Source organism: Coniophora puteana (assembly GCF_000271625.1).
Source record: "Coniophora puteana RWD-64-598 SS2 unplaced genomic scaffold CONPUscaffold_5, whole genome shotgun sequence".
NCBI lineage: Eukaryota > Fungi > Basidiomycota > Agaricomycetes > Boletales > Coniophoraceae > Coniophora > Coniophora puteana.
Window position 1 is genome coordinate 2,182,633 of NW_006913057.1, and position 22,562 is coordinate 2,205,194.

A 22,562-nucleotide genomic window follows, 5' to 3' on the forward strand; every position below is an offset into this window, starting at 1 on the left:
GATTGACTTTGACTCGGAGCCCCGCTTTCTATCCATTGCGATGTCGAAAGCTGAGGCTGTACGGGAGGTGTTGAAGACGACGCTTGTTGCAAGCGTGGGTCACTTCGAGCGAGTCGAGGGTCGCGAGCTCTTCTGGGATCCATCTAGAATATTATTCGCATCAGAAGCTGGCACACAGAACGAAACTTTTAAGTTCAGCAGTATCTAGAACACAAGGTCATCTACTAGACCCAGACTTTCGGGAAGTGGGTCTATCGAGCTTCCACTCTGAATCATCAGGGAGAAGGGAGAAGGGAGAATGATATTCACCTTGTTTATAAAGCCTTTCGTTAGTGGTCGAAGAGTTACAATAGCACTAGTAGAAACCGGAGGAAGCAATGTGCAGGTGAAGGACACTAGTGCAGGCCACTGTCTGTCAGTAGGTCACAAAACGCGTTCGGAAGAGTCAAGACGCGCTGGACAGCATGACAAACAGGAGCATACAGCGAATTGATGTCTACCAAGCTCTCGCGCTGAATATATCTTGGCTCAGCCGAAGCCAATCTCCAAGGTATGGCAATTACCTGCACCCTTAGCCAATGCCTTCTGGTGCACGTAAGCAGTCATGCTAATGTTTGGTCGCCAGCCTCGATTTATCGTTCACGCCATGCTGTCGATAACAGAACAAATATCGTCCTTGCGGCACCCTACCGAGGCCGATATGGAGCTTGTTCAACAAGTCATTGGTGATCATGAACAAGCCTGCCGTCTAGTGGAAGACAAGATAGACATCCAGATATCTCTTCTAAAGCGTCTTCAAAGAGAGAAGCAGAGACACTTGGATAACATACAATACTGCCGGTCCATCATCACTCTGGCCCGTCGTATTCCACGGGAAGTCCTAGGAAAAATCTTTGAGATATGTGCTTCGAGCGGCTGGTTTCGAGCGCCCCTTGCCGCATCTCAAGTCTGTTCCGCGTGGAGGGAAGCCTCCCTTTACCCACGGGCATGGTCTAACATCTACATTGACTGTGCATCAAGTGGGGTCTTGAATAGAACTAGGCTCTGGTTGTCTAAGGCGCACGAAGCCCCACTACACATTACTATCGACGTGTTCGGTGAAAGCCCGTATATCTCGCCACTGTTGGATCTAATCACACAACACCAGCATCAATGGTATACATTCAATATCCATGCTGCTTCCTGCATACTTGCCAACCGAGTTACTAGTCGATGCTTCACGTATAGCCCCTACCTTCGTGAAGTAAGAATTCTCACAACCAAGACCGAGCCGGATGGCGTGCCCCTTGATTTTCGTGCCCTTCGGGAGGCCCCTCGTTTGTTTCAACTGCACCTGGAACAACCAGATATATTTGCGTGGGACGCATCCCCCACCTTGAAGTCACAGATCACCGATTTGAACATAAAACTTGTCTCCCAGGATCTACTGACTTTATCCTTTACTGGAGTCAGCCTTATCAATATCTTGCAGGATCTTCTTGGACTTCGTTGTCTGAAGCTAGAATTATCAGAACCCAAGAAACGTGTTTTCGTGGCCGACAATACTCCAGAGCTCGAGTTACCTAATCTCGAGTCCTTGACTTTGACAATATCAGATGATGCAACTTCCTTGTTGAATTATCTTCAAACTCCCTGCCTCAAGTCTTTGTCCATCCAAACGTCTGCAGAGGCCATTTCCGATCCCCTGATTGCCCAGCACTTAATCAGCTTCCTTAAGTACTCCCCCGCACTGAGGGCGCTCGAGTTGTACGATGTGGGCGTACCTCGTGAGCATCTCATTCATTGTTTTAGCCTCATGCCACAGCTAGAGGAGCTGCGCCTTCATGATAGTGACATATCGGACATAGAACTCCAAGCCTTGACAGGGTCTTCAGGATACTGCCCCCTTCTGACCCGACTTGACCTTCGCTGGTGTAGCTACTTCAGTGGACGGACTCTAGTTGACCTGGTTAGAAGCCGGATCTTGGACCATGACCAGAAGATCATGGCACGGTCCCGATCTCTTCGAGAGATCAAAGAAATTACCGCAATCAATTGCTTGCACGTTGAGGAGCAGGATGTCATTAGTCTTGCTCAGCTCACCATCTGTAGGGTTGTTACAAGAGAGAACGACATCTGCGGTGAGTCAAAGCTGCTAGAGCTTGTTTCTTCTGGCTAAGCTGATGGAGCACAAAGTGGAACGGGAATGCTGCGATAATGTACGATATAGACAGCGAATGAAATTCCGGCATTTGATGGATATTTCCAATCCTCCAACTTCGTCGTTCCGACTTGTCCTGGATCACTAATTCACTTCGTGACATTAGAAATGTTTTCGCGACATTGAGTCCTTTATGGAAAGTATAAAGCTAGAAGGATAGTACGTGAAACGTGTGAGGGGCTACATAGAGCATAGAATTTTTAACTAGCGACAGCATGTCAGGTCACATACTATGACAGGATGACATCGTATCTGCACATCCCGCCTCAAACGAGGACCTTTCGCTCTTTCATCCGACAGTGTAAGCTCTCCTGCGGTGCTGGATGCAGGCGAGCAGGGTGAGTCCATTGTGTCGTGATGACTGTAGTGAAAGAGCCAAGCAATAAAATTTGTGACTTTTAATGCTGACTCGCTTCACGTGACTAATTTATGTGCCTTCAATTATACGTCGCGATGCACATGGACACCGACAGTCTCATCATAACGTTGTACACGCGACCTCAGCGTCGTTTCCTCCGCACAGATTCTTTACATGGCCTTCAGTGATCGTACTGCTGAGTTTCAAAGCCATGTCATCGGCGTGCAGTGTATCAATCCTCCATTGAAGCGAAGAAAGGACAATGTCACCAATGACGCGAAGGACCAAGTCGTGTTCGAGAAGCAATACCTGGTGGAAGCATATGCTGTGGTACGTTCCCTATCCATGAGAATACACCACGAACTCACTTTTGTGCTAGCTCAAGCACATAAATACGCTCTCTCGCATGTTATCACGTATTCGCAAACCGTACTTGAACGTTGGGTCGGACCGTGTACCACTCTCTCGACAAGGCTCGCGAGCTATAGACATTGAGGACAACCTGGCAGACATACGATACCTCTCAAACGAGGAGAGGGAACAAGTTGACATACAAGCCCGCGCAGTTCTATCCCGATGTGCTGACAGAATAAAGGAGATGGAACTACTTGAGAAGCGTAAGATGCTCATTTGATGCCTATGACCTCACCACTCAAGCTCAAGAACAGGGCGAGCTGAGCTCGCATCAAGCTCTTCTAATCCGCTCTCGCGCTTTATTCCAAAACGTTTCACGCAGGATCCGTCGGTTGTATTGTCAGACTTCACTGCCGCCCACCACTCCAGCATAACCTGGTATCTCAGCCGGAGACTCACAGAGGCTGCACAGATGCAGAAGGACATGCAAGAGGAACGTATCAAACGCCAGCTGGAGCGTTCGCGCACTCTAGGCTCGAGTGCAGCCTCAGAGGCAATGTTTATGGAGTCGGCAGACATGCAACGCACCCTGCAGCCTGAGCAAGAAGGCTGGTTCAATGGGGCATCCTCGGCATTTGTATCAGGTTTTGCGGTTACGCTTGGTGGGTCGAGAAACCAAGCCGCATCCGACGTCCCTTCATCATCACGCGCTTCCTCCTCTAAAGACCTTGACGACGACGACGACGACGACATAGAGCTCTCACAATCCCAAATACTTGAATTTGAAACTGAAAATGCCAATATATTGCGTTCAGTTCAAGATACCCTCGAGTCCGTACAGCAAGCGGAGGCGCGGTTAATGGACATCAGTAACCTACAAATGGAGTTGGTTACACATCTAACGAGACAATCCGAATTGACGGATCAATTATACGAGGACGCAATGGCTACTACGTCAACGGTAGAGAAGGGCAATGTACAACTTAGAGAGGCACGGAGGCGAGCTAAAGACAGCAGACTATATATTCTTGTCTTCCTCATTGGCGCTAGCCTTTCGCTGCTCTTTTTGCACTACTATTAAATTTCTGATTTAACGGATACACGTACTGCAAACTGTCTCAATCTTATCCAATACGGTAGAGTCAGACAATTCATTCGAAAGTACCAGTGAAGCAAAATATGTGTGCTTTATACAAGTTGACAAAGATAACACATCTCTAAGGGGTACCACTCTGCAGGAGTGGTGCTTCTTCACTTGCTTCTAACGCTTCTGCCGCCAGTTCGTCACGCTCCAATGCACTCTGGTGAAGTTGACGAATCTGCTTCTGCATCAGGTAGTAAACCAGCCTATAGCGACACGGAATAGTCAAGTCTGCTTCAATAGAGGCTGGTCTGTCTACTTACGAACTTGCTATGATTGTTAGGAGGATACCTCCAGCAATCGCCAAACCGTTGACAACCTTGGTTTCTAACGGATATTTAATGACAAACACACTGCGCAGTAAACAGCGACGTACGAGTGTCCATGCGATGCCGCTGTTCACCGTCGGAAAATTTGGCGACTCTTGACCCGATAAACACAAAGAGGAAAATGCGTGGAAGTACGAATACTGTAGCGACGAGGAATTGTAGAAGAGAGACGGAGTTTATACCCTGAAAGATTGGTGCAGTCAGTCGCCAAGGAAAGGGCCATGGACTGATACATTGCCGCCACATACCGCGAACAACGCGTTGGCGTAGACCCATGGGGGGAAGGACGATATGCGAATGAGAATGATAAGGGGTAGTCCCTTGGCCCGCTATCGTCACTCTATGAGCGAGCAAGGAAAAAGGAAATATGCCGAGGCCTACAATGACTGTTTCGAGAGCTTGCCATTTCTCACTCGTCGATGTCCAGCGTTGAACTCTCCTGCTAAAGAGGAGTCGTAGCGTCGTGAAGACCAAAGCCGAACCAATCAAGGTGGCAAGCCCAGCAATAAAGAATCCTTTAAGACCGTAGGTGAAGCCACAAAGATTGACGACCGTCGAATACCCAATGAACGGAGGGAAGCACACGACAACTTTCCCTAGGATTAGACGATGACCACGGTGTCCAGCACAAGTCTTTACCTAGAATGGCACCGAGAACTAACCAGCCAAACTTCTGTCTGCGCAAACTCTGAGCAGCATCATAGAGGGCCTGCGCGATCCGGCTTGGTGTGATGACAACTATGGCAGCCACAAGACAGACATAGAAAAGGGCGAGGAACCATATCAGTGCCTACAGAGCCCGTATTTGGAATGTAATTTGAGAGGTGAGCGAGAGAGTCATTGCTCAAACAGTACGGACCTTGCCATAAAAGCTCAGTTTGCTGTACCTCGCCGTTATCGCATTTGAAACTCGCTTTAGCTGAGTAATCGGAGACCGCACTGATGGTAAAAACATGGCGGAGAATGTGGGGGCCCGAGAATGCTTGTAGAGAAGTTCACGGCAATGGTGCAAGGCGCATATATAGGGGAAGGTCAAGGAATGGTTGTTACAAACATGCACACAGATGACGTCAGCACATACTATCGGGTCTGTTCGGCACTGCCACAACACCGCCACATGCCAGTTCCCCCGGACGTGTAAACTTTCGAAAGCCTGAGGCGCATTGCAGCAACATTGCAGTCGATTACCACTCTTTTCGAGGACAAGGCTAGTAATTACACTAGTATTGCGAAGCCAATGGAGAAATTCTCTCAGTTCCGGGTATGCCGCTCAAATCACTAACCCTGCTTATTCAAAAGCTAAATGACTGTAGGATCCTGGAACAGGTATTCAGGTATTGGCTTCGACCAGTACCATGACAAGTTAACTTGCAACCTCACCAACTGCTCGCTTCTTTCACTTCAGCCTTTCTTGATACCTCAACCCCCGTCAGATGTCAACGCCACCGTCAAGGCCGCTGCAGTTGTTGGTTCGGTTCTTGGAATAGTCCGCACTTCCATTGTCTGCGTGATTGCCCTGCTCTATCTCGCCGTTCAGACAGTCTTGCTTGTTTTTGTCAGTAGTTATAACCAGTAATAGCTGGTATATCGCCCTTCTGACCTCGCTCTAGACACCTATCCCCCCATTACGTCGGACTTTATCTTGGCTCCTTACTGCTCTTTTGGCGCGCTCAGCTCTAGCAGTGATGGGCATTTGGTGGATATCTGTTTCTCTGGTGTCTACAAAACGAAGGTGTGTTCGTTACTTCTGAAATCCCAATCACGCTAACGTACATGCATCTAGCAAGCAAGTTGTGCAGAAAAAGCAATGGAATCCAAAAGCCGGCGACCTCATCATTTCGAACTGGTCCTCATGGATAGAAATATTGTGGCTGGCATTCAGGTTCGTGCATTTGTGCACTGTCCAGATCGACACCAACCAAAGGGTTGAACTTGACAATCCCAGATATGATCCCGTTTTTGTGTTGTCTTCGGCGGAACATCCCGTCACATCAACTACACTGGACGGCACAGTCACTAACACTCATCGACGAGGTGCTAAGGCACCGGCGAGGCTCCTAGAACGAGCAGAGAGTTCGAGGCAGCCGATCCAAGGCTTTCGTCCGGTTTCGCTTCTCTCCATGATATGCGCTACAGGTTTCCCCCCACCCAAGGCTTCTCCTTATGTAAGCAGCCTGGAGCATATAAGACGAGCTGCCGGCGGGCCCGTCGTCGTTTTTCCCGAGTGTACATCGAGCAATGGCCGAGGTATTCTCCGATTCGCCGAGGTCTTCTCCGAATATCAGGTCCCCGTCAAAGGATTCAGAGTCTTCCTTATGTGTGCACGGTATGAGAGTGACCTGTGAATACTTCCCTGAGTCTGACGTTTCCCCTCTGGCGTGAAGATACGACCCTCCGACGCCATCCAACTCATCGTTGTCCCATTCCGTTCCGTTGCCTTTGAACCCTATTCCCCATCTTTACCGCATTTCGACAGCTATCCCTCCTCATAACGTTTCCATCCGACTACTAAACCCTGCAGAATCCCCGGATTCTCAGTTGTTCATGGTCAGCGAGGTTGCACCAAACCCAACGGGCGATGTGTTGTCTGAGGTTTCCGCCACACTTATTGCCCAACTGGGAAAGTTACGACGTATTGGCCTTGGCTGGGAAGACAAAGTCGCATTTTTAGAGGTCTTCCATGGAAAGACACGGTGAAGACAATAAGACAAGGCATGCATGTCCCGTCTTTACATACAATAAAAACATACGCTACCACAGAGCTACAAGCTACTGATAATACAATGGAAGATATCTATATCGGCTTGCATTCATATTAATTGTGCTATACATTAGTTCAAATGCTAGAATCAAGCTTTCAGCAGGAAATCGAGAGAAAGCGGTTAATCAATCATGACCCAGTTTGCATGTTCATGTCAGGAAATACACCCGTGTCGCGCATGAATGCCATCCACTGATCATCCATTCCCGAATCCCCTGAAAACATCATACCAAAGTCTCCAAGGCTGTTCATGTCAAATTGAGGAGGAGACGCTGAAGAAGCGCCGTACACCTGGGAACCTTCAAAGCCACCCATCACGCCAGGTAAAGTCTGTCCCCGTGGATTCTGTGCCATGGCAAAAGAAGGGGACATGTTGAACGTGGTGGGAGTCTGGGGAGTCTGGGCATCAAGAGAGGAGTTGGGATAGTTGAATATATTTTTCGGGCTGCCGAGGGGCCCTGTGTAATGACCGGAATGCTGGAGATCTTGTCCAGAGGAGGTAGATGGAAGCAAAGAAAGATATTCGATTAATGAGGGATGCACCTCCGGAATAGGTTCCGACGATTGACTATCGTCCGTTGTGGACGGCGTGCTAGTCGTCGATGCGGGGGAGTTAGCGGAGGAGGACTGAGGTTTCTTACGGTGACCCTGGGACACGATTTTGCTGACAAGAATTCTGGTTTGTCCACCGAACATTGCGAGCTCGTCTTCACCACCGATTTCGGGCAAAAGAGTGGAAGGATTGTTGGAGAAGTTTGGCAGGGCGCCGCCACTCCGGTACTGACCGAAGACCTCGTATGCTTTGGCCTTCATCTTGCTCAAAACGGCCTATTCGGGAAATTTTCGTCAGAAAGAAGTAATACATTATCACTGGTTGAGCTAACCAAGCCATCCTTCGCTCGTCGGAAATCTGCCGCCCCTTTGTAGAAGAGATCAACTGCTAGATCAAGCTCTATTAGAGCTGCAGGCGCCATTGTTGAAGAAGGAGCTCTCGTGACAATGCAGCCCACAATGATCTGAAGAACAAGGCGTGAGTTTCTTTTTGTCGGGTATGCTTGCTCTCGTACCGCAGCATTGAACAAATGGCTCCATACTGTGGCCCATCGGGAAAATAGGCCAGGATATTGCTGAAAGTTGTAAACTGTTGTTTTGATAGTAGCAGATGCGCAACGGTAGGCTGCGAGGAACGAAGGTGCATAGGGACTCCTAAGCGGATTGACGGGATGATCGAGCATTGCTTTAGCGAAGAAATTACGATGGATGGAAATCATGGCTATGCCGGTGTCAGCAGCATAAGACTAAGATTTGAGAAAACAATTCTCAACTGGCTGTTCTGAATTGTGACAGGATCCGACCACGCATGAAGGTTGATGGGGATGTAGCTTCATCGTTACCATTAGACAGATAGAGGTTGAGTGAAGGCGGCAGAGACTTCTCGCGAAGTTTGCGATCGAGCTCAAGGATGGTTTCGTAGGTAGGCGGCTCAGCGGTTAATGTGACTTCAATGATCTGGGCAAAGACATCTTTGGTAAAGCTATGTTTCCAGCGCCAGACTTATAACAAGTTAGGAAATTGTTGGCATTGATTGAAACGCACACATACAGCCCATTTCAATTTCGCCTTTGGAGTTCATAGTCGTTGACTCGTCTTCTGGAAACTCGCAGTCGACGTAGCTTAGTCGGATTGACGGAGGTCGACCGAGTGCCAAGCTCTACAAAAGACCGAATGTAAGGCGACATTTGTTTGGCCTAGACCTCACATACATGAAATAGGTCTGAAGAGAAAATTTCCCAGAACAAGTGACGACGTCGTTGGACTAGCTTAGGGCTCATTTTAAATCGGGCCGGATCACGATCTAAAGAATGTCAAGTTGCGATTGTTGTCTGAAGAAAACTCCTTACGCAGTCCAATCTGATTCAAACACAATAGGTTGTCAACACAGCTGGTAGTAACAAAAGATGTCATTCTTACGGTTTGGGCCAGTTTGCTCGCGAATGACATCATCGTCCAAGCGCCGTCAAATGCATCGCGCCGCCCTGAATTGAATTGGTAGTAGGCTACAAGGCATACAGATTGGATGGTTTGAGTCGTGGGCAACTCATACAAGGGACGCGTTGACAGAGCCATTCGGCCCAAGACATAGTAGTTCTCAGCGTCGGCACTGAATGGAGGAAGTGTTAAATCCATAAGCGCCCCCTGAGCGAAGACCAGATAAAGAAGCGCCAATGTGTGACTGAGGTATGACAAGTCCATTCTTGCACCCTCCTTCCGTTCCCTGTAAATCTTGTATATTGGCGCCAAGATGTCATCGAAGAGCTCATCACGAAGAATGGGCCGGAACATCCATGCAGCTTGCTCCATGTATGTCTCACATAACGTAGAGGCACGGGGGTAAGGCGGCAACAGCGAGAGCAAGGTTTCTAAGATATCTTCGATTACCCCAGGATCAGTGAAGCCAGGTATGCCCAGTGGCATTTTCGATGACACCTGAGTAATTTCATCCGATACTTTAGAGTACTCTTCAGGCTGTGGATTTAGCTCTGCACCAGCCTACTAGGATGAAAAGGTTGAATACAAGGACCTCTTGAATAACTCACAATAAATAGGGTCTGGAATGTCGTAAGAAACCGCTCCGATCAAAGGAAGAAGGGAAAACACACTTCAGATCCTGCAGAATTCCCGTAATATTTTGCCTCTCCTGCTTCACCTATGGTGAGGGTGCCAAAGGTATCTAAAGGGACAGGCGCCGCGTTTCTTGTCGCGGACTCAGGGGGTTGAGTGGGTTTCACGACTTCTGGCCCGTGCTTGATAGCGAGAAGATCTTCGGCGAGGAGAGGGTGAACCTCACTCGATACGCCAGCTTGAAAGATGGCCAAAGCATCTTCAAGATGACGTATCCGCTGGCCCATTTGGGCGATCTTCTGATGCAGGTGTTCAGTGTCGGCAAGTACGAACCTGGTAAGAGGCTGGGTTCAACAGAGCCAAGGTGCCAGACCACATGTGTGAATTACCGTGTTCCTTGTCCAGTGGATAAACTACCTAGACGCACAGTCACATTAAGAAATAGGTAAGTATAAGTATCAGGCGCACCGTTTGGACATATAGTGGGGCAGCCTCGGCGGACACAGGAACCACATGGTAGTTTCTTATCGCATTTGAGTTTCAATCTAATCACGAATGTGATATCAAGTATATAAAGAACTGACGGTTCGAACCTTCGACACTCTGCACAGGATATTTCTCCTCGAGCACGTTTGATTTCGACCTCCTCCTCTGTGGATAACTTGCGGAAAGTGCGACGTGCTGCTGCTGCTGTGCCGATAGATGAGTCAACAGGCATATCGTCGCCTCTGGGGGGCGTGAGGGGAAAACAGGTTACTTCAGGAAAACGGGGATGAGGGGTGTGGACGTGCGGGAGTTTAAGCTGAAGAAGTGTCCACTGCTTTCATTGTTGCTTGACTATAGATCTGATTATGAATCCGTTCTCCTCGCGATGACACAGCCCTTCGGCCGGCCTCGAGCCTTGCGGACTGACCCGGAAAATCATTTCACGTGACCCCTACGCGCTCAAATAAAGGCCAGAGCTGGCCACATTCGAACGTCGTCCTTGTACCACAACTAAATCTCTCGTCCTAAAAAGCTCAAACTATTGGCCGGCTATAGGCTTCATATTCTACGTCACATCCGCACACCCTGCTATCGACATCACTCAACATGGCGGGCCTCGCTCTTTTCGTCTGGCTTACGCTTTGCTTTGGCGCAGTCAACGCGGCAATCGCTCATCTCCCACAGCGTCAAGTCAACAAACCACCATCGTATTCATCGGTACATTCCCTCGATCAACATTACTCCTTCGACCCTCGTGATGGCTGGGAGGCGGTCAACATCTCGGACCTAGCTTACAAATACAATACCAGCACAGCAAATCGCCTTCAGGCTGACAAAATCAAGAGGAACGTGACAGTACCAAGGGCACACGACGTCATATTCCCAAAAGAGAAACGGCACAAGAGCGGCGGTATCGTCAAGGGGGCGGCCGACAAGGTCTCTGGCATCTTAAAGACGGTTGATAAGGTCTTGAAAGCCATCGGCGATACAAACTCAGTAGCTATTACATGGTCTGCTTTTGATTTCATTCAAGTTAGTCGACAAAGCTAACTCTGTAACAGGTACACAGGCCAAGACCTGAAGAACCCTAGTTGCTGGAGCAATGGCCATTGGACTCCGTCGGTGAGTTAGTCAATGTCACGCTAGAAGAAGAACAACAAAGGATCCCATTGCCTGACGTATGCTCAGGACAAGTCCATGGTCGGAGCCGTTACCTTAGAGGGCTGGAAATCAAAACCGGAATGCCTCAAGTTTGTGCAAAGTATGTATAGCGTTTCAGTTTGGATTTGAATTGAGTGCTGATAAAAGTGGACTAGTTTGCAACGGCCCTGAGAAGTGCATCTTCGTCCGTATTGTGGACACCTGCGCTGGCTGTGCCAAAGGTTCAAGACACGTAGACCTCACCAAAAATGCTTTTACACAGCTCGCTAAGCTTGAAGAGGGGATTTTGACGGTGCAACTACGAATGGCTACCGAACCAACCAATGATGATTGGTGAGTATAGTAATTGACTGAGATGTAACCAAGGAGGTGACTTTTCGCATCGGTAGGGACATCGACCTATGGGGTCCTCAAGAGCTATGAAATCCAACAAACGTACTGTTATACCCGCGGTCCACGATCAAGACAATCTTGGTATTTAAGCTTGAACTTGCACTCGTTTCCTCTTGCGCCCCTCGGTGATTTTGGCCTTCACTTCTTCTTCCGCGAGCCCTTCTTCGTAATAAAATGATGTTTTGTCAGCTTCGGACTTTCGTTTGATGTATTGCAGCGCAGATAAATTGTATCGAATATTTTCTTGATTTCGTCGGAGAGAAGCCCGTAAATGAAGCCGCAGCGGGATGAGCGTGGTACGCAAGCGTCTATTCGATACAATTTGATGGTGATGTGTTTTCAAAAGAAAGAATAGTATGCGGGATGTGAGAGTGATATTTTGCCCCTAGAGGTGCCTCAATTATCATCATTCTTTAAGATCACATCAAAGTGCATCTCACCTCTTGCGACCATATATCAAGGTAAACCATGAGAGATATCACTTTCTCGAAGGGAAGGACCAAAAGTGCGTCATGCAAAGCTGTGCTCTGGATCTTCTCAATGATTTGTAAAACATAAGCTTCAGGGCTAACACCCAGAGCAGCAAGAACAGGATTCCGGGGAGGAGGCTGTAGTCCCAAGGAGTCGGCAACGGTTAGACGAGCCTTTTCTTCTTCATAGTCCCTGATGGCGGCACGCTCAGCATCCGCAAGATCCAAGGCTTCCATGAGCCGCTCGCCAGCCATTAGAGTATCTGCCGTCTGTTTGTGTACCGCACCCGTCTCTCTTGTATCGGCGCTGTCCCCAGGGGCGTCAGGTCTGTTCAAGGAGGTGGCCAAATTTTCATCATAGATAGCCTCAAGTTCACGCTCCCGTTCTTCCTCGAGGAATAGCTGAGATGACATTAGTCGGAATGGTGTTTTCACGAATGCATGTAATTGCATACAGGTTCATCAAGCTTTTCCCAGACCCTGATAGATTTATCGTGAGAACCGGTGACAACGAAGTTGCCGTGATTGCTGACAGCCATGGCCCATATTTCGCTATGGTGTCCCTCCAACCTTTGGATATTCTCGAACTAGGCGAAATTATAGTGAACCATCTAACAAAGAATATACGAACTTGCCTTGTCGCCATCCCAGTACTTCAACATTTTGTCTTTTCCGGCCGTCCAAAAGTAATGCGACTTCTTCTCAAAATGCACCTGCATTACACTTTCTTCGTGCGCAAAGATGGACTTGTGACAGTCACCAAAGTCAAGACCCCATATTTTGACGTTCTTATCAGCGGAGCAAGTCACAATAAGCCTTGAATCGTCTGAAATATCCATAGCGAGGACGGGGAGCTATGCCGCTTTGTTAGCGAGGCGATTAAACATACAGCCAAACCTCATTCAAACCTTGTGTCCATAGAGTGAGAGGAAGTACTTCATAGTATCTTGGTAAAAGATCTTGACCGTTGAGTCAAGGAGTGCTACTGCAAGCATCTTGCCATCGGGACTGTATCGTACGGCGAGGACATCATCTGACATCTTGAGTGTCCTAGTATGCGCCAGTAATGATGAATCAACACCCTGCGCAACAGTTTAAGTATATTTCGACTTAAGGAAGTGTAAGTCATACTCGGGAGTCTCTGAAGTTCCCCGGCGTAATGTCCCAAAACTTGACTTCTTTGTCGGCGCTTCCTGTGACCAGGGCTCTTCCATCAACACGAACGTGCATAGACCAAACTGTTGATGAATGCGCCTTTATGGTCTCCACCAGAGTGGAAGAAGCCACATTGAATATGAGTATCTCGCCCGACTTCGTTCCTACCGCGACCTTGTACCAAGGTTTGTGAGTGGGTTCAGCTTCGAGACTAAGGGCTCACATTGCGATCATCTGGTAGAAAAGTGCTGCAGATCGCATACCCGCACTCCATCGTACGGATGCAAGCATTTGTCCTCATATTCCAGACTTTCAGCGAACCTAAATACTCGATTAGGGCTAACGCTTTGAATTTCATGTGAAGAAGTACCATTCGAGGCCGAAACCAACAGTTGATCATCCGAACTTAGACACAATGTGCGAACATCTGTTCGGTGGCCGGGCAGATCCAGAGAGAAGACACGGGATGGCTCAGAAACGTCACCCTTTGACTTTGATGGCGATGGGACACCGTAAACTTCGAGAGCATTCGAGGCTAAGGCTACGAAAAACTAGAAGGCATAAGATCCTGTGAGATGCTTAGAGCCAGTAAAACGCACGTGGACAAGTCCTTTTTGCGTTGCATGCTCACTCCCAACGTCAAAGGAGCGTATCTTGCCGGATGCCCGGATGATGGCATGGGGGGTATAGCGGTCCACTAGTTTAGCACCTTCATCTGCAACCTCGTCGATCTCGGTGGGCTGATCGGTATCCTTGCCTTTCTCTTGTGCCCTTTTTCGGCGACGTGCTTGTTTCTTCTTAACCTCGATATCAGTGCGAACACGAAATATTTCAATAGTCCGGTCATGGGATTGCACTGCAAGGTAGGGCTCGGACGGATGAGATAGTATTCGAAATACGCGATGTTGGGATGCTAAGGGCACCGTCGAATAAGGGAGGATAAATTTTCGGATCTAGACCGATGGATCAAAGGAAAGCTTTCAACAGGAAGAAGGCAGCACTTGCCTCTCCTGTCTCGGTTGCCTCGAACCCGCTAGATACAGCTCCATAGTCAAGCTTCCAAGCTTTCATTTCCCCTTCGCCACTGCCAGTGAAAAGAATTGTTTTGTCTGAGTTTAATTCTAGAGCCCAGACCTCAGAGCGGTGGGCAACAACGGTCTGGAGACAATGCTGAGTAGAAAGGTCCCAAACTTTGATGAAGGTGTCCTTCGCAGTTGTCAAAAGCAGTGGTACAGCGCGACCATCGGATGTTGACGGTAGATCTTGAGGTTCAATAAACCGGATACCCGTTATCTGGTCACGGTGACCTCGCAAGCTTCGTAATGTGAGGCAACATGTCCGAAGATTCGAAGACAGATACTGACCGATATAGTCCAGCTTCTGCAACAGCATCCCATACAATCAATTCGGTGTCTTGAGATCCTGAAGCTAGCCGAGCCCCTTGAGAGTCGAAGGCAAGTGTCGTGACAGCCTTTTTATGCCCATTGAAAGTCGTAGTGACGGTCCCAGAGGAAGCATCCCATAGCCGGACAGAGCCATCTGCATATCCTACGGCAAACATTTTTTCTTGGGGCGATCTCATGATGCAAGTAACTTCTGCTTTGTGACCTGCTTCATGCCACATTGCAACCTAGCACACTAGTGAGTCCTCGCCGAAAACACAAGCTGTTGACAAACCATTTGCCCTTTTTTCATGTCCCACACCAATACATCTTCCAAAGCTGGGACGTAGGCCAGCTTACCATCATATACAGAATTGGAAGACGCGCTGCAGACAAGACCAAATGCCTGTTGTACAATTCATGAAGCTTGGTAAACGACGCATCCAGGCGACTGACCTGAGTGGGGCCATGACGGAGATAGCTTCTGACCATCTTAAGATCCGTATTATCGTTAGTCAAACAGTAAGATCAAAGTCGTCAGAGTATTCACCCTGGTCTTTTGAAAACTGGCGGCACACCACAAAGTACTCCGTGCATATAGGGGAGTTGTCTCCGACCTTTTTGCCGGAACTCGGAAGAAGAGCTTCTTCCCGCGCTTTCCCCAGGTAATCTCTTTCACATGATCATCCAAGGTAAGCAGATTCTGCTATCGGTCAAAGCTCGTAATTGTATCTCTCTTTGCTAAGACTGTCTTCACTATGATGATTCACTCTGCTGGTCCGGAAGCTGCTAAAAGATTCTTGACTTTCGTGAATGCATCCCCGACGCCGTTCCATGCTGTCCATAATGCCTCCGCAAGACTAGAGGCTGCAGGTTTTCAGAAGGTTGGGACCTTCTCAATTGATGTCAACACATGTTTAACGCCCTCGATCTGGCAGATTAGAGAAACAGATGACTGGGAGAAGGCATTACGGCCCCAAGGGAAATACTATTTCACTAGGTACGGCAAGTTTAAACGAGGCTTCCATTAGCTTGAGGTGTATCTCTTCTGGGACAGGAACCAGAGCGCTCTGGTTGCTTTCACGATTCCGTCTGGCTGGAAGCAAGGATCCGGTGTTTCGATTGTGGCAACCCATGTAGATAGCCCAAACCTCAAGGTCAGCTCGATGTTGATCTCTCATCTTACGAGGAGTTCAGGTGCCGTATCCTGCAGGTCCGGCCTATCTCCAAACGTTCCAAGGTCGGTTACCTTCAGGTCGGAGTTGAGACATATGGGGGAGGCATTTGGCATTCTTGGCTTGACAGAGATCTATCTCTCGCTGGAAGAGTTATCATCTCGAAGGGCGATGGCAACTTTCACTCGAAACTTGTGAAAATCGACCGACCTCTCCTCCGTATACCCACATTAGCAATTCATTGTCAGTGTCGCACTTTCATTGCTGAAGGCAGAGTAGCTCAGCTAATGATACATAGTGGATCGTTCTGCCAACGACGCTTTCAAACTAAACACAGAGACGGAGTTCGTTCCTATCCTCGGATTGATCGCAGACCAATTGAACCAGTCTCGCACGTCAACGAACGAGGACGATGAACTGCAGAGAGACAACTCCTCCGCCTCAAGCATCCAGGCTAATCATCATTCCGAGTTGTTGTCATGCATAGCCCAAGAGCTCGGTGTAACACCCGGGGAAATACACGACTTCGAATTGTAAGTGCAATCGTCGCTGTATTGAGTATTTATCATCATTCTTATCGGACAGGTCCCTATATGACACTCAGCCTAGTGTCCTTGGTGGACTGAATAACGAGTTTGTCTTTAGTCCGCGACTCGACAATCTCATGTCTTCGTGAGTTCTTTATGCAAGCCAGCTGTTGCTTCAAGGTTTTTTATTCGGACGTTTCAGTTTCTGCGCCGTTGAGGCTCTTGCTGATCATGTCAGCACCCCGGCCTTCGCCAGCCAGAAAGACAACGTCAACTGCATTGCTTTGTTTAATCACGAGGAAATTGGCAGCGTCTCATCCTCTGGAGCAGAATCTTCGTTGATCCCCTCTCTTCTGGAGAGACTTTCTCCGACTCCTTCTCTTCTTGGACAGTCTATTGCACGGTCCATCCTCATATCAGCCGACATGGGACACGCAGTTCACCCGAATTTCGCATCTAAACACGAAGACAAACACCGTCCAGTCATGAATGGTGGTATCGTCATCAAGACCAACGCAAAACAACGATATGCTAGTGATGCGATTGGTACTTTCCTCGTGAAACAGTTGGTGGAGCGCAAAGGTGGCAGGGTACAAGAATTTGAAGTGCGGAATGACATGTGAGTCCCCGATGCCGTGCATGTTTACCGAACTAAACCGTCCCAGGCCATGTGGTTCCACTGTTGGACCGATGCTATCGAAGAACGGCCTTCGCACTGTTGATGTCGGAAACGCGATGTTATCCATGCATTCTATCCGGGAGACTGGGGGTTCACATGATGTTCAGTACGCCATCGACCTTTTCAGCTCTCTGTTCGAGGGATTCTCGGAGCTGGACAAGAGCCTCGCAATGGATTAATGAGACAGAGATGAAGTGGTCGCTGTACACTATTGCAGCCTTTTGTTATGGAGCACCCGTTGCATACAACGGGTTCATCGTTGGCGTTTTGCGGGGAGTTGAGAAGGATCGGTTATCGTTCTCGAACCAGAAATAAAACTACGTTTCTTGGCTGTCCGAGAATAGTGTGCAAGAACCCACTCCCGTTCTGCTTCCGTCTGCTCAACTGTGCCCTGTCGGATCTCATACGCTACACCTGCCGTCAGTACACTGTCGTTGGACTGGCAACAGTGCTTACGTTTCATTTCAAAGCGAGGACCAACTTCTGCAAGCTGAACGTCACCGGGAATTTTAAGGAAAACGTGGTGGCTGGTGATGATACTAAGCAGAGAAGTCATTGGGCCGCCTCGACACCTACCGGAATGATATATAGTCATTTTCGTTTGAGAACGTCATGACGCGTTTACTGTCCTCCTTTGGAACTGGAAAAAGAAATTTCAAGACGTCTCGCAATCTGACCCCCAAGTTGGAAGAGAAATTCTCGAAGATGAGATGAGGATATTGTTCGGAGACTGTTGATGATTTGTAAGTAGCGATGTCATGCCGTAGGGCTACGTTATGTAGTGTGAAGTAGACTGTTGGTCCATGAGGAAAATGGGAAACTATCATGGCATCTTCAGAAGCGGATTGAGCGGATGTTCTAGTCAAGATGGGGGTGTACGCGCACCTGGGATTCCTCGGTGCTCATGCAGGACGATGAGATCAGTGATCGCATTTGCATGACATGCCTCGGCCAGCTCTTTCACGACATAGTTGCCGCGGTTTATTCGATGCGAGTTCGGGAAAACCAGGCGCATTTCCTGCATCATGAAAACGAAGTCAGTAGCGATTCGCAGTGAATGTTTGAGGAAGACTCGCCTTCGCGAACTGAAGCAGTTTGGAACTAGGATCTCGTGAGGTGGTGATGAGAATCTTTGGGTCTTCTATTCCAGCACGAGAGTACTCGTTGTCTATGTGATTTGAAGGTTCTAAACAGGGAGATGAACAATAGATGAACACACAATCAAGGGGTGCGAGGGAGAGCGTACCTTCCTGCGCCTCGTCGAAAGCTAAGTCTCTTCCCAAATCTTTCGTATCCTTCTTGAGCTCAGTGGGAAGCTGTTTACCGCTAGCTAATGCGTCCTTGATCTGCCTCTTCCGTTCATACGTCTGCTTTTCTTGGGCCTCTAGCGATTTTGCATAGACATATTGCCGGCGTTCACGCGCTTGACGTCGAAGCTAATCGCATGAAAGGTCAAGAGGGGACGCTCAAATAGTTTTTGGCCATACCATTAGAATGATTAGTAGATGAAAGCTCTGGGCTGAGCAAAGATAGCAGGCTTTCAATTAGCAATGGCACTGTACTTAAACTTGGCAGCAGCGTAAAAGTTCGGACGTTTTACGAAAGAGAGACAATATCACTACTTACATAATTTACATCACAAGATATTATGAGATTATTTACGTCGAAGTTTGCCATCCTGAACTCAGGAAAATGACAGGTAAAAAATCTCCAATGTGTATATTCCCCCAGAATGTAGCTACATATAATAATGTCAATCAAATGCACCGCGGTATCTTCGCTGTATATACAGGCATATTCCTCATGTTGTGTCCATCATACAATGGTCGGCACGTAAGAATAGAAGACGCCCGAGCAGCCCGAAGGGCGCTCGGACATCTGAAAAAGTGCACCCGTGTTAACAGGTGTTATAACAACTTAAAATACATGATAACGGTCGTGAGGCTCGTTCAGATAAACCAAGGTCGTTAGCATGATAATGGATGCACGACATTTGTCAAATCAGTGGGATATTGTCATATTGCAAGATGTTACCAGAGTTTACGAGCATGATCAGTCAATATGACCGTGCTGAAAATATGGCTTCAAATTTGACTGAAAAAGAACACCTGCCCGCTTACTTAGGACCCTACACATCTTGCTGCAGTAGACAAGTGGGCCGACATATTTGTCTTAGTGCAGTATGCGGGAATTGAACACGCAGCCTTAAACTATACTCTCAGTGCACGCTAAGAGAGTTACCCACTACACCAAGAAGCCATATAATCTTGCTAAGATAGTACATATATATACTTCTATATGAACTACACTTACTGCTCCTAAAAATCGGCCTTTTATCAGCACCTGTTAAGCCTATTAATAGCTTGTCATGCATTATCAAATCACCGCTATTTTTGCGAACCGTGGTAATTTTGCCCCAAAATGATAACCCATGACGACGCCTTACGAGCCTTTACCAGTAGGGCATCAATGTGACTATGAGTTAGAATTCCTCTTTTTGCTTGAAAAACTGTTGTTATATTACTTCCAGATTATCACGGGCGTACAGCCCGTAATTCTTTTGCACTTTTTCAGATGGAGCGGATAGACTAACACATGCATCGAGCAGCATATGCTCGATGGAATGTAGATACACACGTATATACAATGACTGTGCATTCGCGTCGAACGCACAGACCACTCACCTGATGTACTATAAGTAATTATATTACCAGAGATATTTCTATGAATAATCTAGTCGATTATCTTCTCACCCTTCGATCTGAAGATCTGAATTCCAACAGATAGATCAATTTCCTCGGCCGTCCAGTACAAAGCTATAAATCGGTTATCAGGAGGCGAAGGACACAGGATGCATACACGGGGTGCATAATTAAACAAGTGGACGGATGTTATACTGAATTTATTATGTGTAATTTACTCTGAATATCCTTAACATAACTTTAGGGGAGATTTGCATAATCTATTTCAAATTTGCCCCCACACTTCCTATTTACAGTAGCTGCTTTGCATAAATGGTAAGTAACATGGTCAAAGTTACGGTTAAGATACTTGGATTAATTTTCAGATATTGTCAGCATAACTTCCATCCGCTTCTTTGATTATGCACCCTGTGATACCTCACGGTAGTGGATCGGAGATATCACCGAACGTTACTAAGTCGGCCAGCAGCTACGCCATACGGAGGGGTCCACCTAATTTCGGTCCATTCGGTCCATTCGGTCCATTCGGTCATAATCGGTCAAGTAGGTTTATTACCATATTTGGACGGTCGCCTCCGAAGCACCTAAGTCTCTCCGCCAAGTGAGCCAGACCGTGTCACGTGACAGCTCCTAAATTGCCGGCCCCTTGCCATTTTTGGGCCTCCCGGAGGCTGAACCCCTCGGGAGCTTCTCTGCTCGCCTCCGGCTCGCCAACCCCTCCGTATGACCTATCTGCCAAGTCGGCCGGAGTAAACGTCCTTTGATTACCTTGCTTGGCAAGGTTTCTGTCACCCCCTTTATTGCGTGGGAACGTCGCGCCTGCCACATAAGTACAAACAAAGCTCGCTATTCTAGGTTGGTAAGTAAAGTATAGCCTTTAGACACTAGTAATAAGTAGGCAAAGTCAGCACCAGTACAACGTCGACGCAGTCCAGAAGTGTAATACATCTTCCCTTTCATACACAATACTATCCATATCCCAAATCTCTTCACCGCTGCTCCATGCTTGTTCTATCGCCGGGACGCCAACACCCTCTTCATCATCATTCCTCAAGGTGTGGCTGCGCTAGCATGTCGAGGTTCCTGATCTCGGCGAGTTGCACTGGCTCTTGGGCATTGAAGTCAAGCATGACTGGGCAACCTGTACCATCCACCTCTCCCAGCAGTTGTACATCACCTCCATCCTCCGCTGTTTCGGTTCGATGAACTCAAGCTTGTATCCACGCCCATGGACCCCCATGCATGCCTGACGACCGCCACGGCCCCTTGCGCAATGGAGGAGATAGTGGCAATGCGAGACATACCGTACCCCGAGGTGGTCGGTGTGCTCATGCATGCACACACGGCTGGCGACCTGGCCAGACATCACGTTCGCCATTGCCACTTTCTCTCACTTTTCGTTCAACTCCGGCTGTGCATACTGGGACATGGTCCGGGGGGGTTTCCGCTATCTCACAGGCACGCAGGGGCTCTGGTTCATGTACGGTGACCAGCAGCATGAGCTTGTCGGGTATGGAGACACCGATGGCAGCATGAGCTTGTTGGGTACGGAGACACCAACGGCAGCATGGCGGAAGACCGTCGGGTGTCTCCGGCTATGCGTTCTTTATTGACGGAGACACCGTCTCGTGGAGCACAAAGTGGCAGGAGGTTGTATTGCTCTCGACGACTGAGAGCGAGTACATTGCCACAATGCACACAGCCAAGAAGACACTCCGGTTGTGTTCTCTCATTCGAGAAGTCATCGGACCACTCGATGAGCCCACCAAACTCTTTTTAGACAATCAGTCAGCCATTACGCTCGCTCACAACCACCAATATCACTCACTCATTCAAAACATCGACATTCATTGACATTTCATTTGTTGGGTTATTGAAGGGTGTCCCATGTGTCTCGTCTACTGCCCAACTGAAGAGATGGTTACCAGTGCCTTCACAGAGGCTCTCCCCTCGGCCAAAGTCAAGTATTTTGCCTGCGAACTTGGCCTCCGCGAGGTTTGAGGAGGGGTGCTGGGTTAGCAAGCCACAGAGGCATGTCGGATTCATAGAGTCTCAGTATACTTTCATTCTGCCTCATCTCTTATTCACTTGCTCTAGCTCATGGTAATTGCTTCTCGTCCCACTTAAGATACTGCTGTCCGGCTCGGGTGCTCTGTGTGCACCCGTACGTATACCCGCTATAGCTGTAGCTGAACCGCAGACTTTCTGCCTTCATGCGCGTCTGGGTTATATCGTTCTTTTGTGTACCGAATGGTTAGTAACTGTTTGCTTACATTCCTTCTTGTAGTTTCCAACGCGTTACTTTAGGTGAATATCAGAGACTTTCTGCATTTACATGCGTGTCTAGGTTTCTAAGGTGTTACCTCATTTTCTACAGATAAAGATGTCAAAACTAGACAATATCAGACCTCACACGCTCGTAGTACAAGCGAATGATATTGATGTACCTAGACAATATCAGACTAGGTACAATCATAAGTAACGTTCGTATGTTAGACGACGAGATTGGCTTACCCTCACACGCTCGTAGTACAAGTGAATGAGGATCAACCGGTGGCTGAGGACACCTGTATAGTCGCTTCTCTCCCTTCACATTTGTCACCTTGCCACATCGTCACGTCATCACATTGCTGTGTCACCATTGCGTCGAGCGGTGCATCCTCACAT

At 48.2% G+C, this 22,562-nt stretch overlaps 9 protein-coding genes across 9 annotated transcripts; 5 read left to right on the top strand and 4 right to left on the bottom strand.

The window, feature by feature from the left end:
* Positions 1-531: 531 nt before the first annotated feature.
* On the top strand, positions 532-2,288 carry CONPUDRAFT_123271 (uncharacterized protein; the record flags this gene model as incomplete). Its single annotated transcript, XM_007769880.1, has 3 exons — positions 532-550; positions 626-2,120; positions 2,176-2,288. The coding sequence occupies exons 2-3, from the start codon at positions 647-649 to the stop codon at positions 2,286-2,288; spliced, it is 1,587 nt and encodes a 528-aa protein (XP_007768070.1). The 5' UTR covers positions 532-550; positions 626-646.
* A 433-nt stretch (positions 2,289-2,721) lies between these two features.
* CONPUDRAFT_136895 (uncharacterized protein) lies at positions 2,722-4,068 on the top strand. Its single transcript, XM_007769881.1, has 3 exons — positions 2,722-2,888; positions 2,938-3,175; positions 3,227-4,068. The coding sequence occupies exons 1-3, from the start codon at positions 2,733-2,735 to the stop codon at positions 3,991-3,993; spliced, it is 1,161 nt and encodes a 386-aa protein (XP_007768071.1). The 5' UTR covers positions 2,722-2,732; the 3' UTR covers positions 3,994-4,068.
* A 61-nt stretch (positions 4,069-4,129) lies between these two features.
* On the bottom strand, positions 4,130-5,337 carry CONPUDRAFT_153278 (Golgi apparatus membrane protein TVP38; the record flags this gene model as incomplete). Its single annotated transcript, XM_007769882.1, has 7 exons — positions 4,130-4,259; positions 4,317-4,380; positions 4,430-4,565; positions 4,631-4,711; positions 4,764-4,972; positions 5,022-5,172; positions 5,242-5,337. 7 exons carry the CDS (start codon positions 5,335-5,337, stop codon positions 4,130-4,132), a joined length of 867 nt encoding a protein of 288 aa, XP_007768072.1.
* Positions 5,338-5,513: 176 nt separating this feature from the next.
* CONPUDRAFT_123282 (uncharacterized protein) lies at positions 5,514-10,553 on the bottom strand. Its single transcript, XM_007769883.1, has 18 exons — positions 10,359-10,553; positions 10,234-10,310; positions 10,155-10,182; positions 9,804-10,098; positions 9,741-9,752; positions 9,115-9,693; positions 9,045-9,054; positions 8,907-8,998; positions 8,746-8,854; positions 8,469-8,696; positions 8,211-8,416; positions 8,028-8,159; positions 6,325-7,971; positions 6,166-6,261; positions 5,993-6,114; positions 5,783-5,937; positions 5,696-5,711; positions 5,514-5,643 (listed from the first exon to the last, which is right to left on the bottom strand). The coding sequence occupies exons 1-13, from the start codon at positions 10,481-10,483 to the stop codon at positions 7,273-7,275; spliced, it is 2,592 nt and encodes an 863-aa protein (XP_007768073.1). The 5' UTR covers positions 10,484-10,553; the 3' UTR covers positions 5,514-5,643; positions 5,696-5,711; positions 5,783-5,937; positions 5,993-6,114; positions 6,166-6,261; positions 6,325-7,272.
* A 304-nt stretch (positions 10,554-10,857) lies between these two features.
* Positions 10,858-11,749, top strand: CONPUDRAFT_54045 (uncharacterized protein; the record flags this gene model as incomplete). The annotated part of the gene is made up of 5 exons (XM_007769163.1): positions 10,858-11,100; positions 11,155-11,261; positions 11,313-11,373; positions 11,440-11,512; positions 11,568-11,749. 5 exons carry the CDS (start codon positions 10,858-10,860, stop codon positions 11,747-11,749), a joined length of 666 nt encoding a protein of 221 aa, XP_007767353.1.
* A 141-nt stretch (positions 11,750-11,890) lies between these two features.
* Positions 11,891-15,304, bottom strand: CONPUDRAFT_89816 (WD40 repeat-like protein; the record flags this gene model as incomplete). Its single annotated transcript, XM_007769884.1, has 13 exons — positions 11,891-12,190; positions 12,246-12,677; positions 12,731-12,862; positions 12,911-13,129; positions 13,184-13,357; positions 13,407-13,604; positions 13,654-13,751; positions 13,801-13,981; positions 14,030-14,383; positions 14,436-14,745; positions 14,795-15,060; positions 15,108-15,218; positions 15,269-15,304. 13 exons carry the CDS (start codon positions 15,302-15,304, stop codon positions 11,891-11,893), a joined length of 2,811 nt encoding a protein of 936 aa, XP_007768074.1.
* A 208-nt stretch (positions 15,305-15,512) lies between these two features.
* On the top strand, positions 15,513-17,553 carry CONPUDRAFT_103519 (aspartyl aminopeptidase). The gene is made up of 8 exons (XM_007769885.1): positions 15,513-15,696; positions 15,751-15,812; positions 15,870-15,969; positions 16,026-16,230; positions 16,286-16,520; positions 16,573-16,659; positions 16,717-17,133; positions 17,180-17,553. Exons 1-8 carry the CDS (start codon positions 15,571-15,573, stop codon positions 17,370-17,372), a joined length of 1,425 nt encoding a protein of 474 aa, XP_007768075.1. The 5' UTR covers positions 15,513-15,570; the 3' UTR covers positions 17,373-17,553.
* A 677-nt stretch (positions 17,554-18,230) lies between these two features.
* CONPUDRAFT_153282 (uncharacterized protein) lies at positions 18,231-19,071 on the bottom strand (the record flags this gene model as incomplete). The annotated part of the gene is made up of 3 exons (XM_007769886.1): positions 18,231-18,379; positions 18,440-18,629; positions 19,015-19,071. 3 exons carry the CDS (start codon positions 19,069-19,071, stop codon positions 18,231-18,233), a joined length of 396 nt encoding a protein of 131 aa, XP_007768076.1.
* Positions 19,072-21,509: 2,438 nt separating this feature from the next.
* On the top strand, positions 21,510-21,743 carry CONPUDRAFT_30644 (uncharacterized protein; the record flags this gene model as incomplete). The annotated part of the gene is made up of 1 exon (XM_007769103.1): positions 21,510-21,743. A coding segment is annotated over one exon (234 nt), but the record flags the coding sequence as incomplete, so codon positions are not given.
* Between the last annotated feature and the right edge of the window lie 819 nt (positions 21,744-22,562).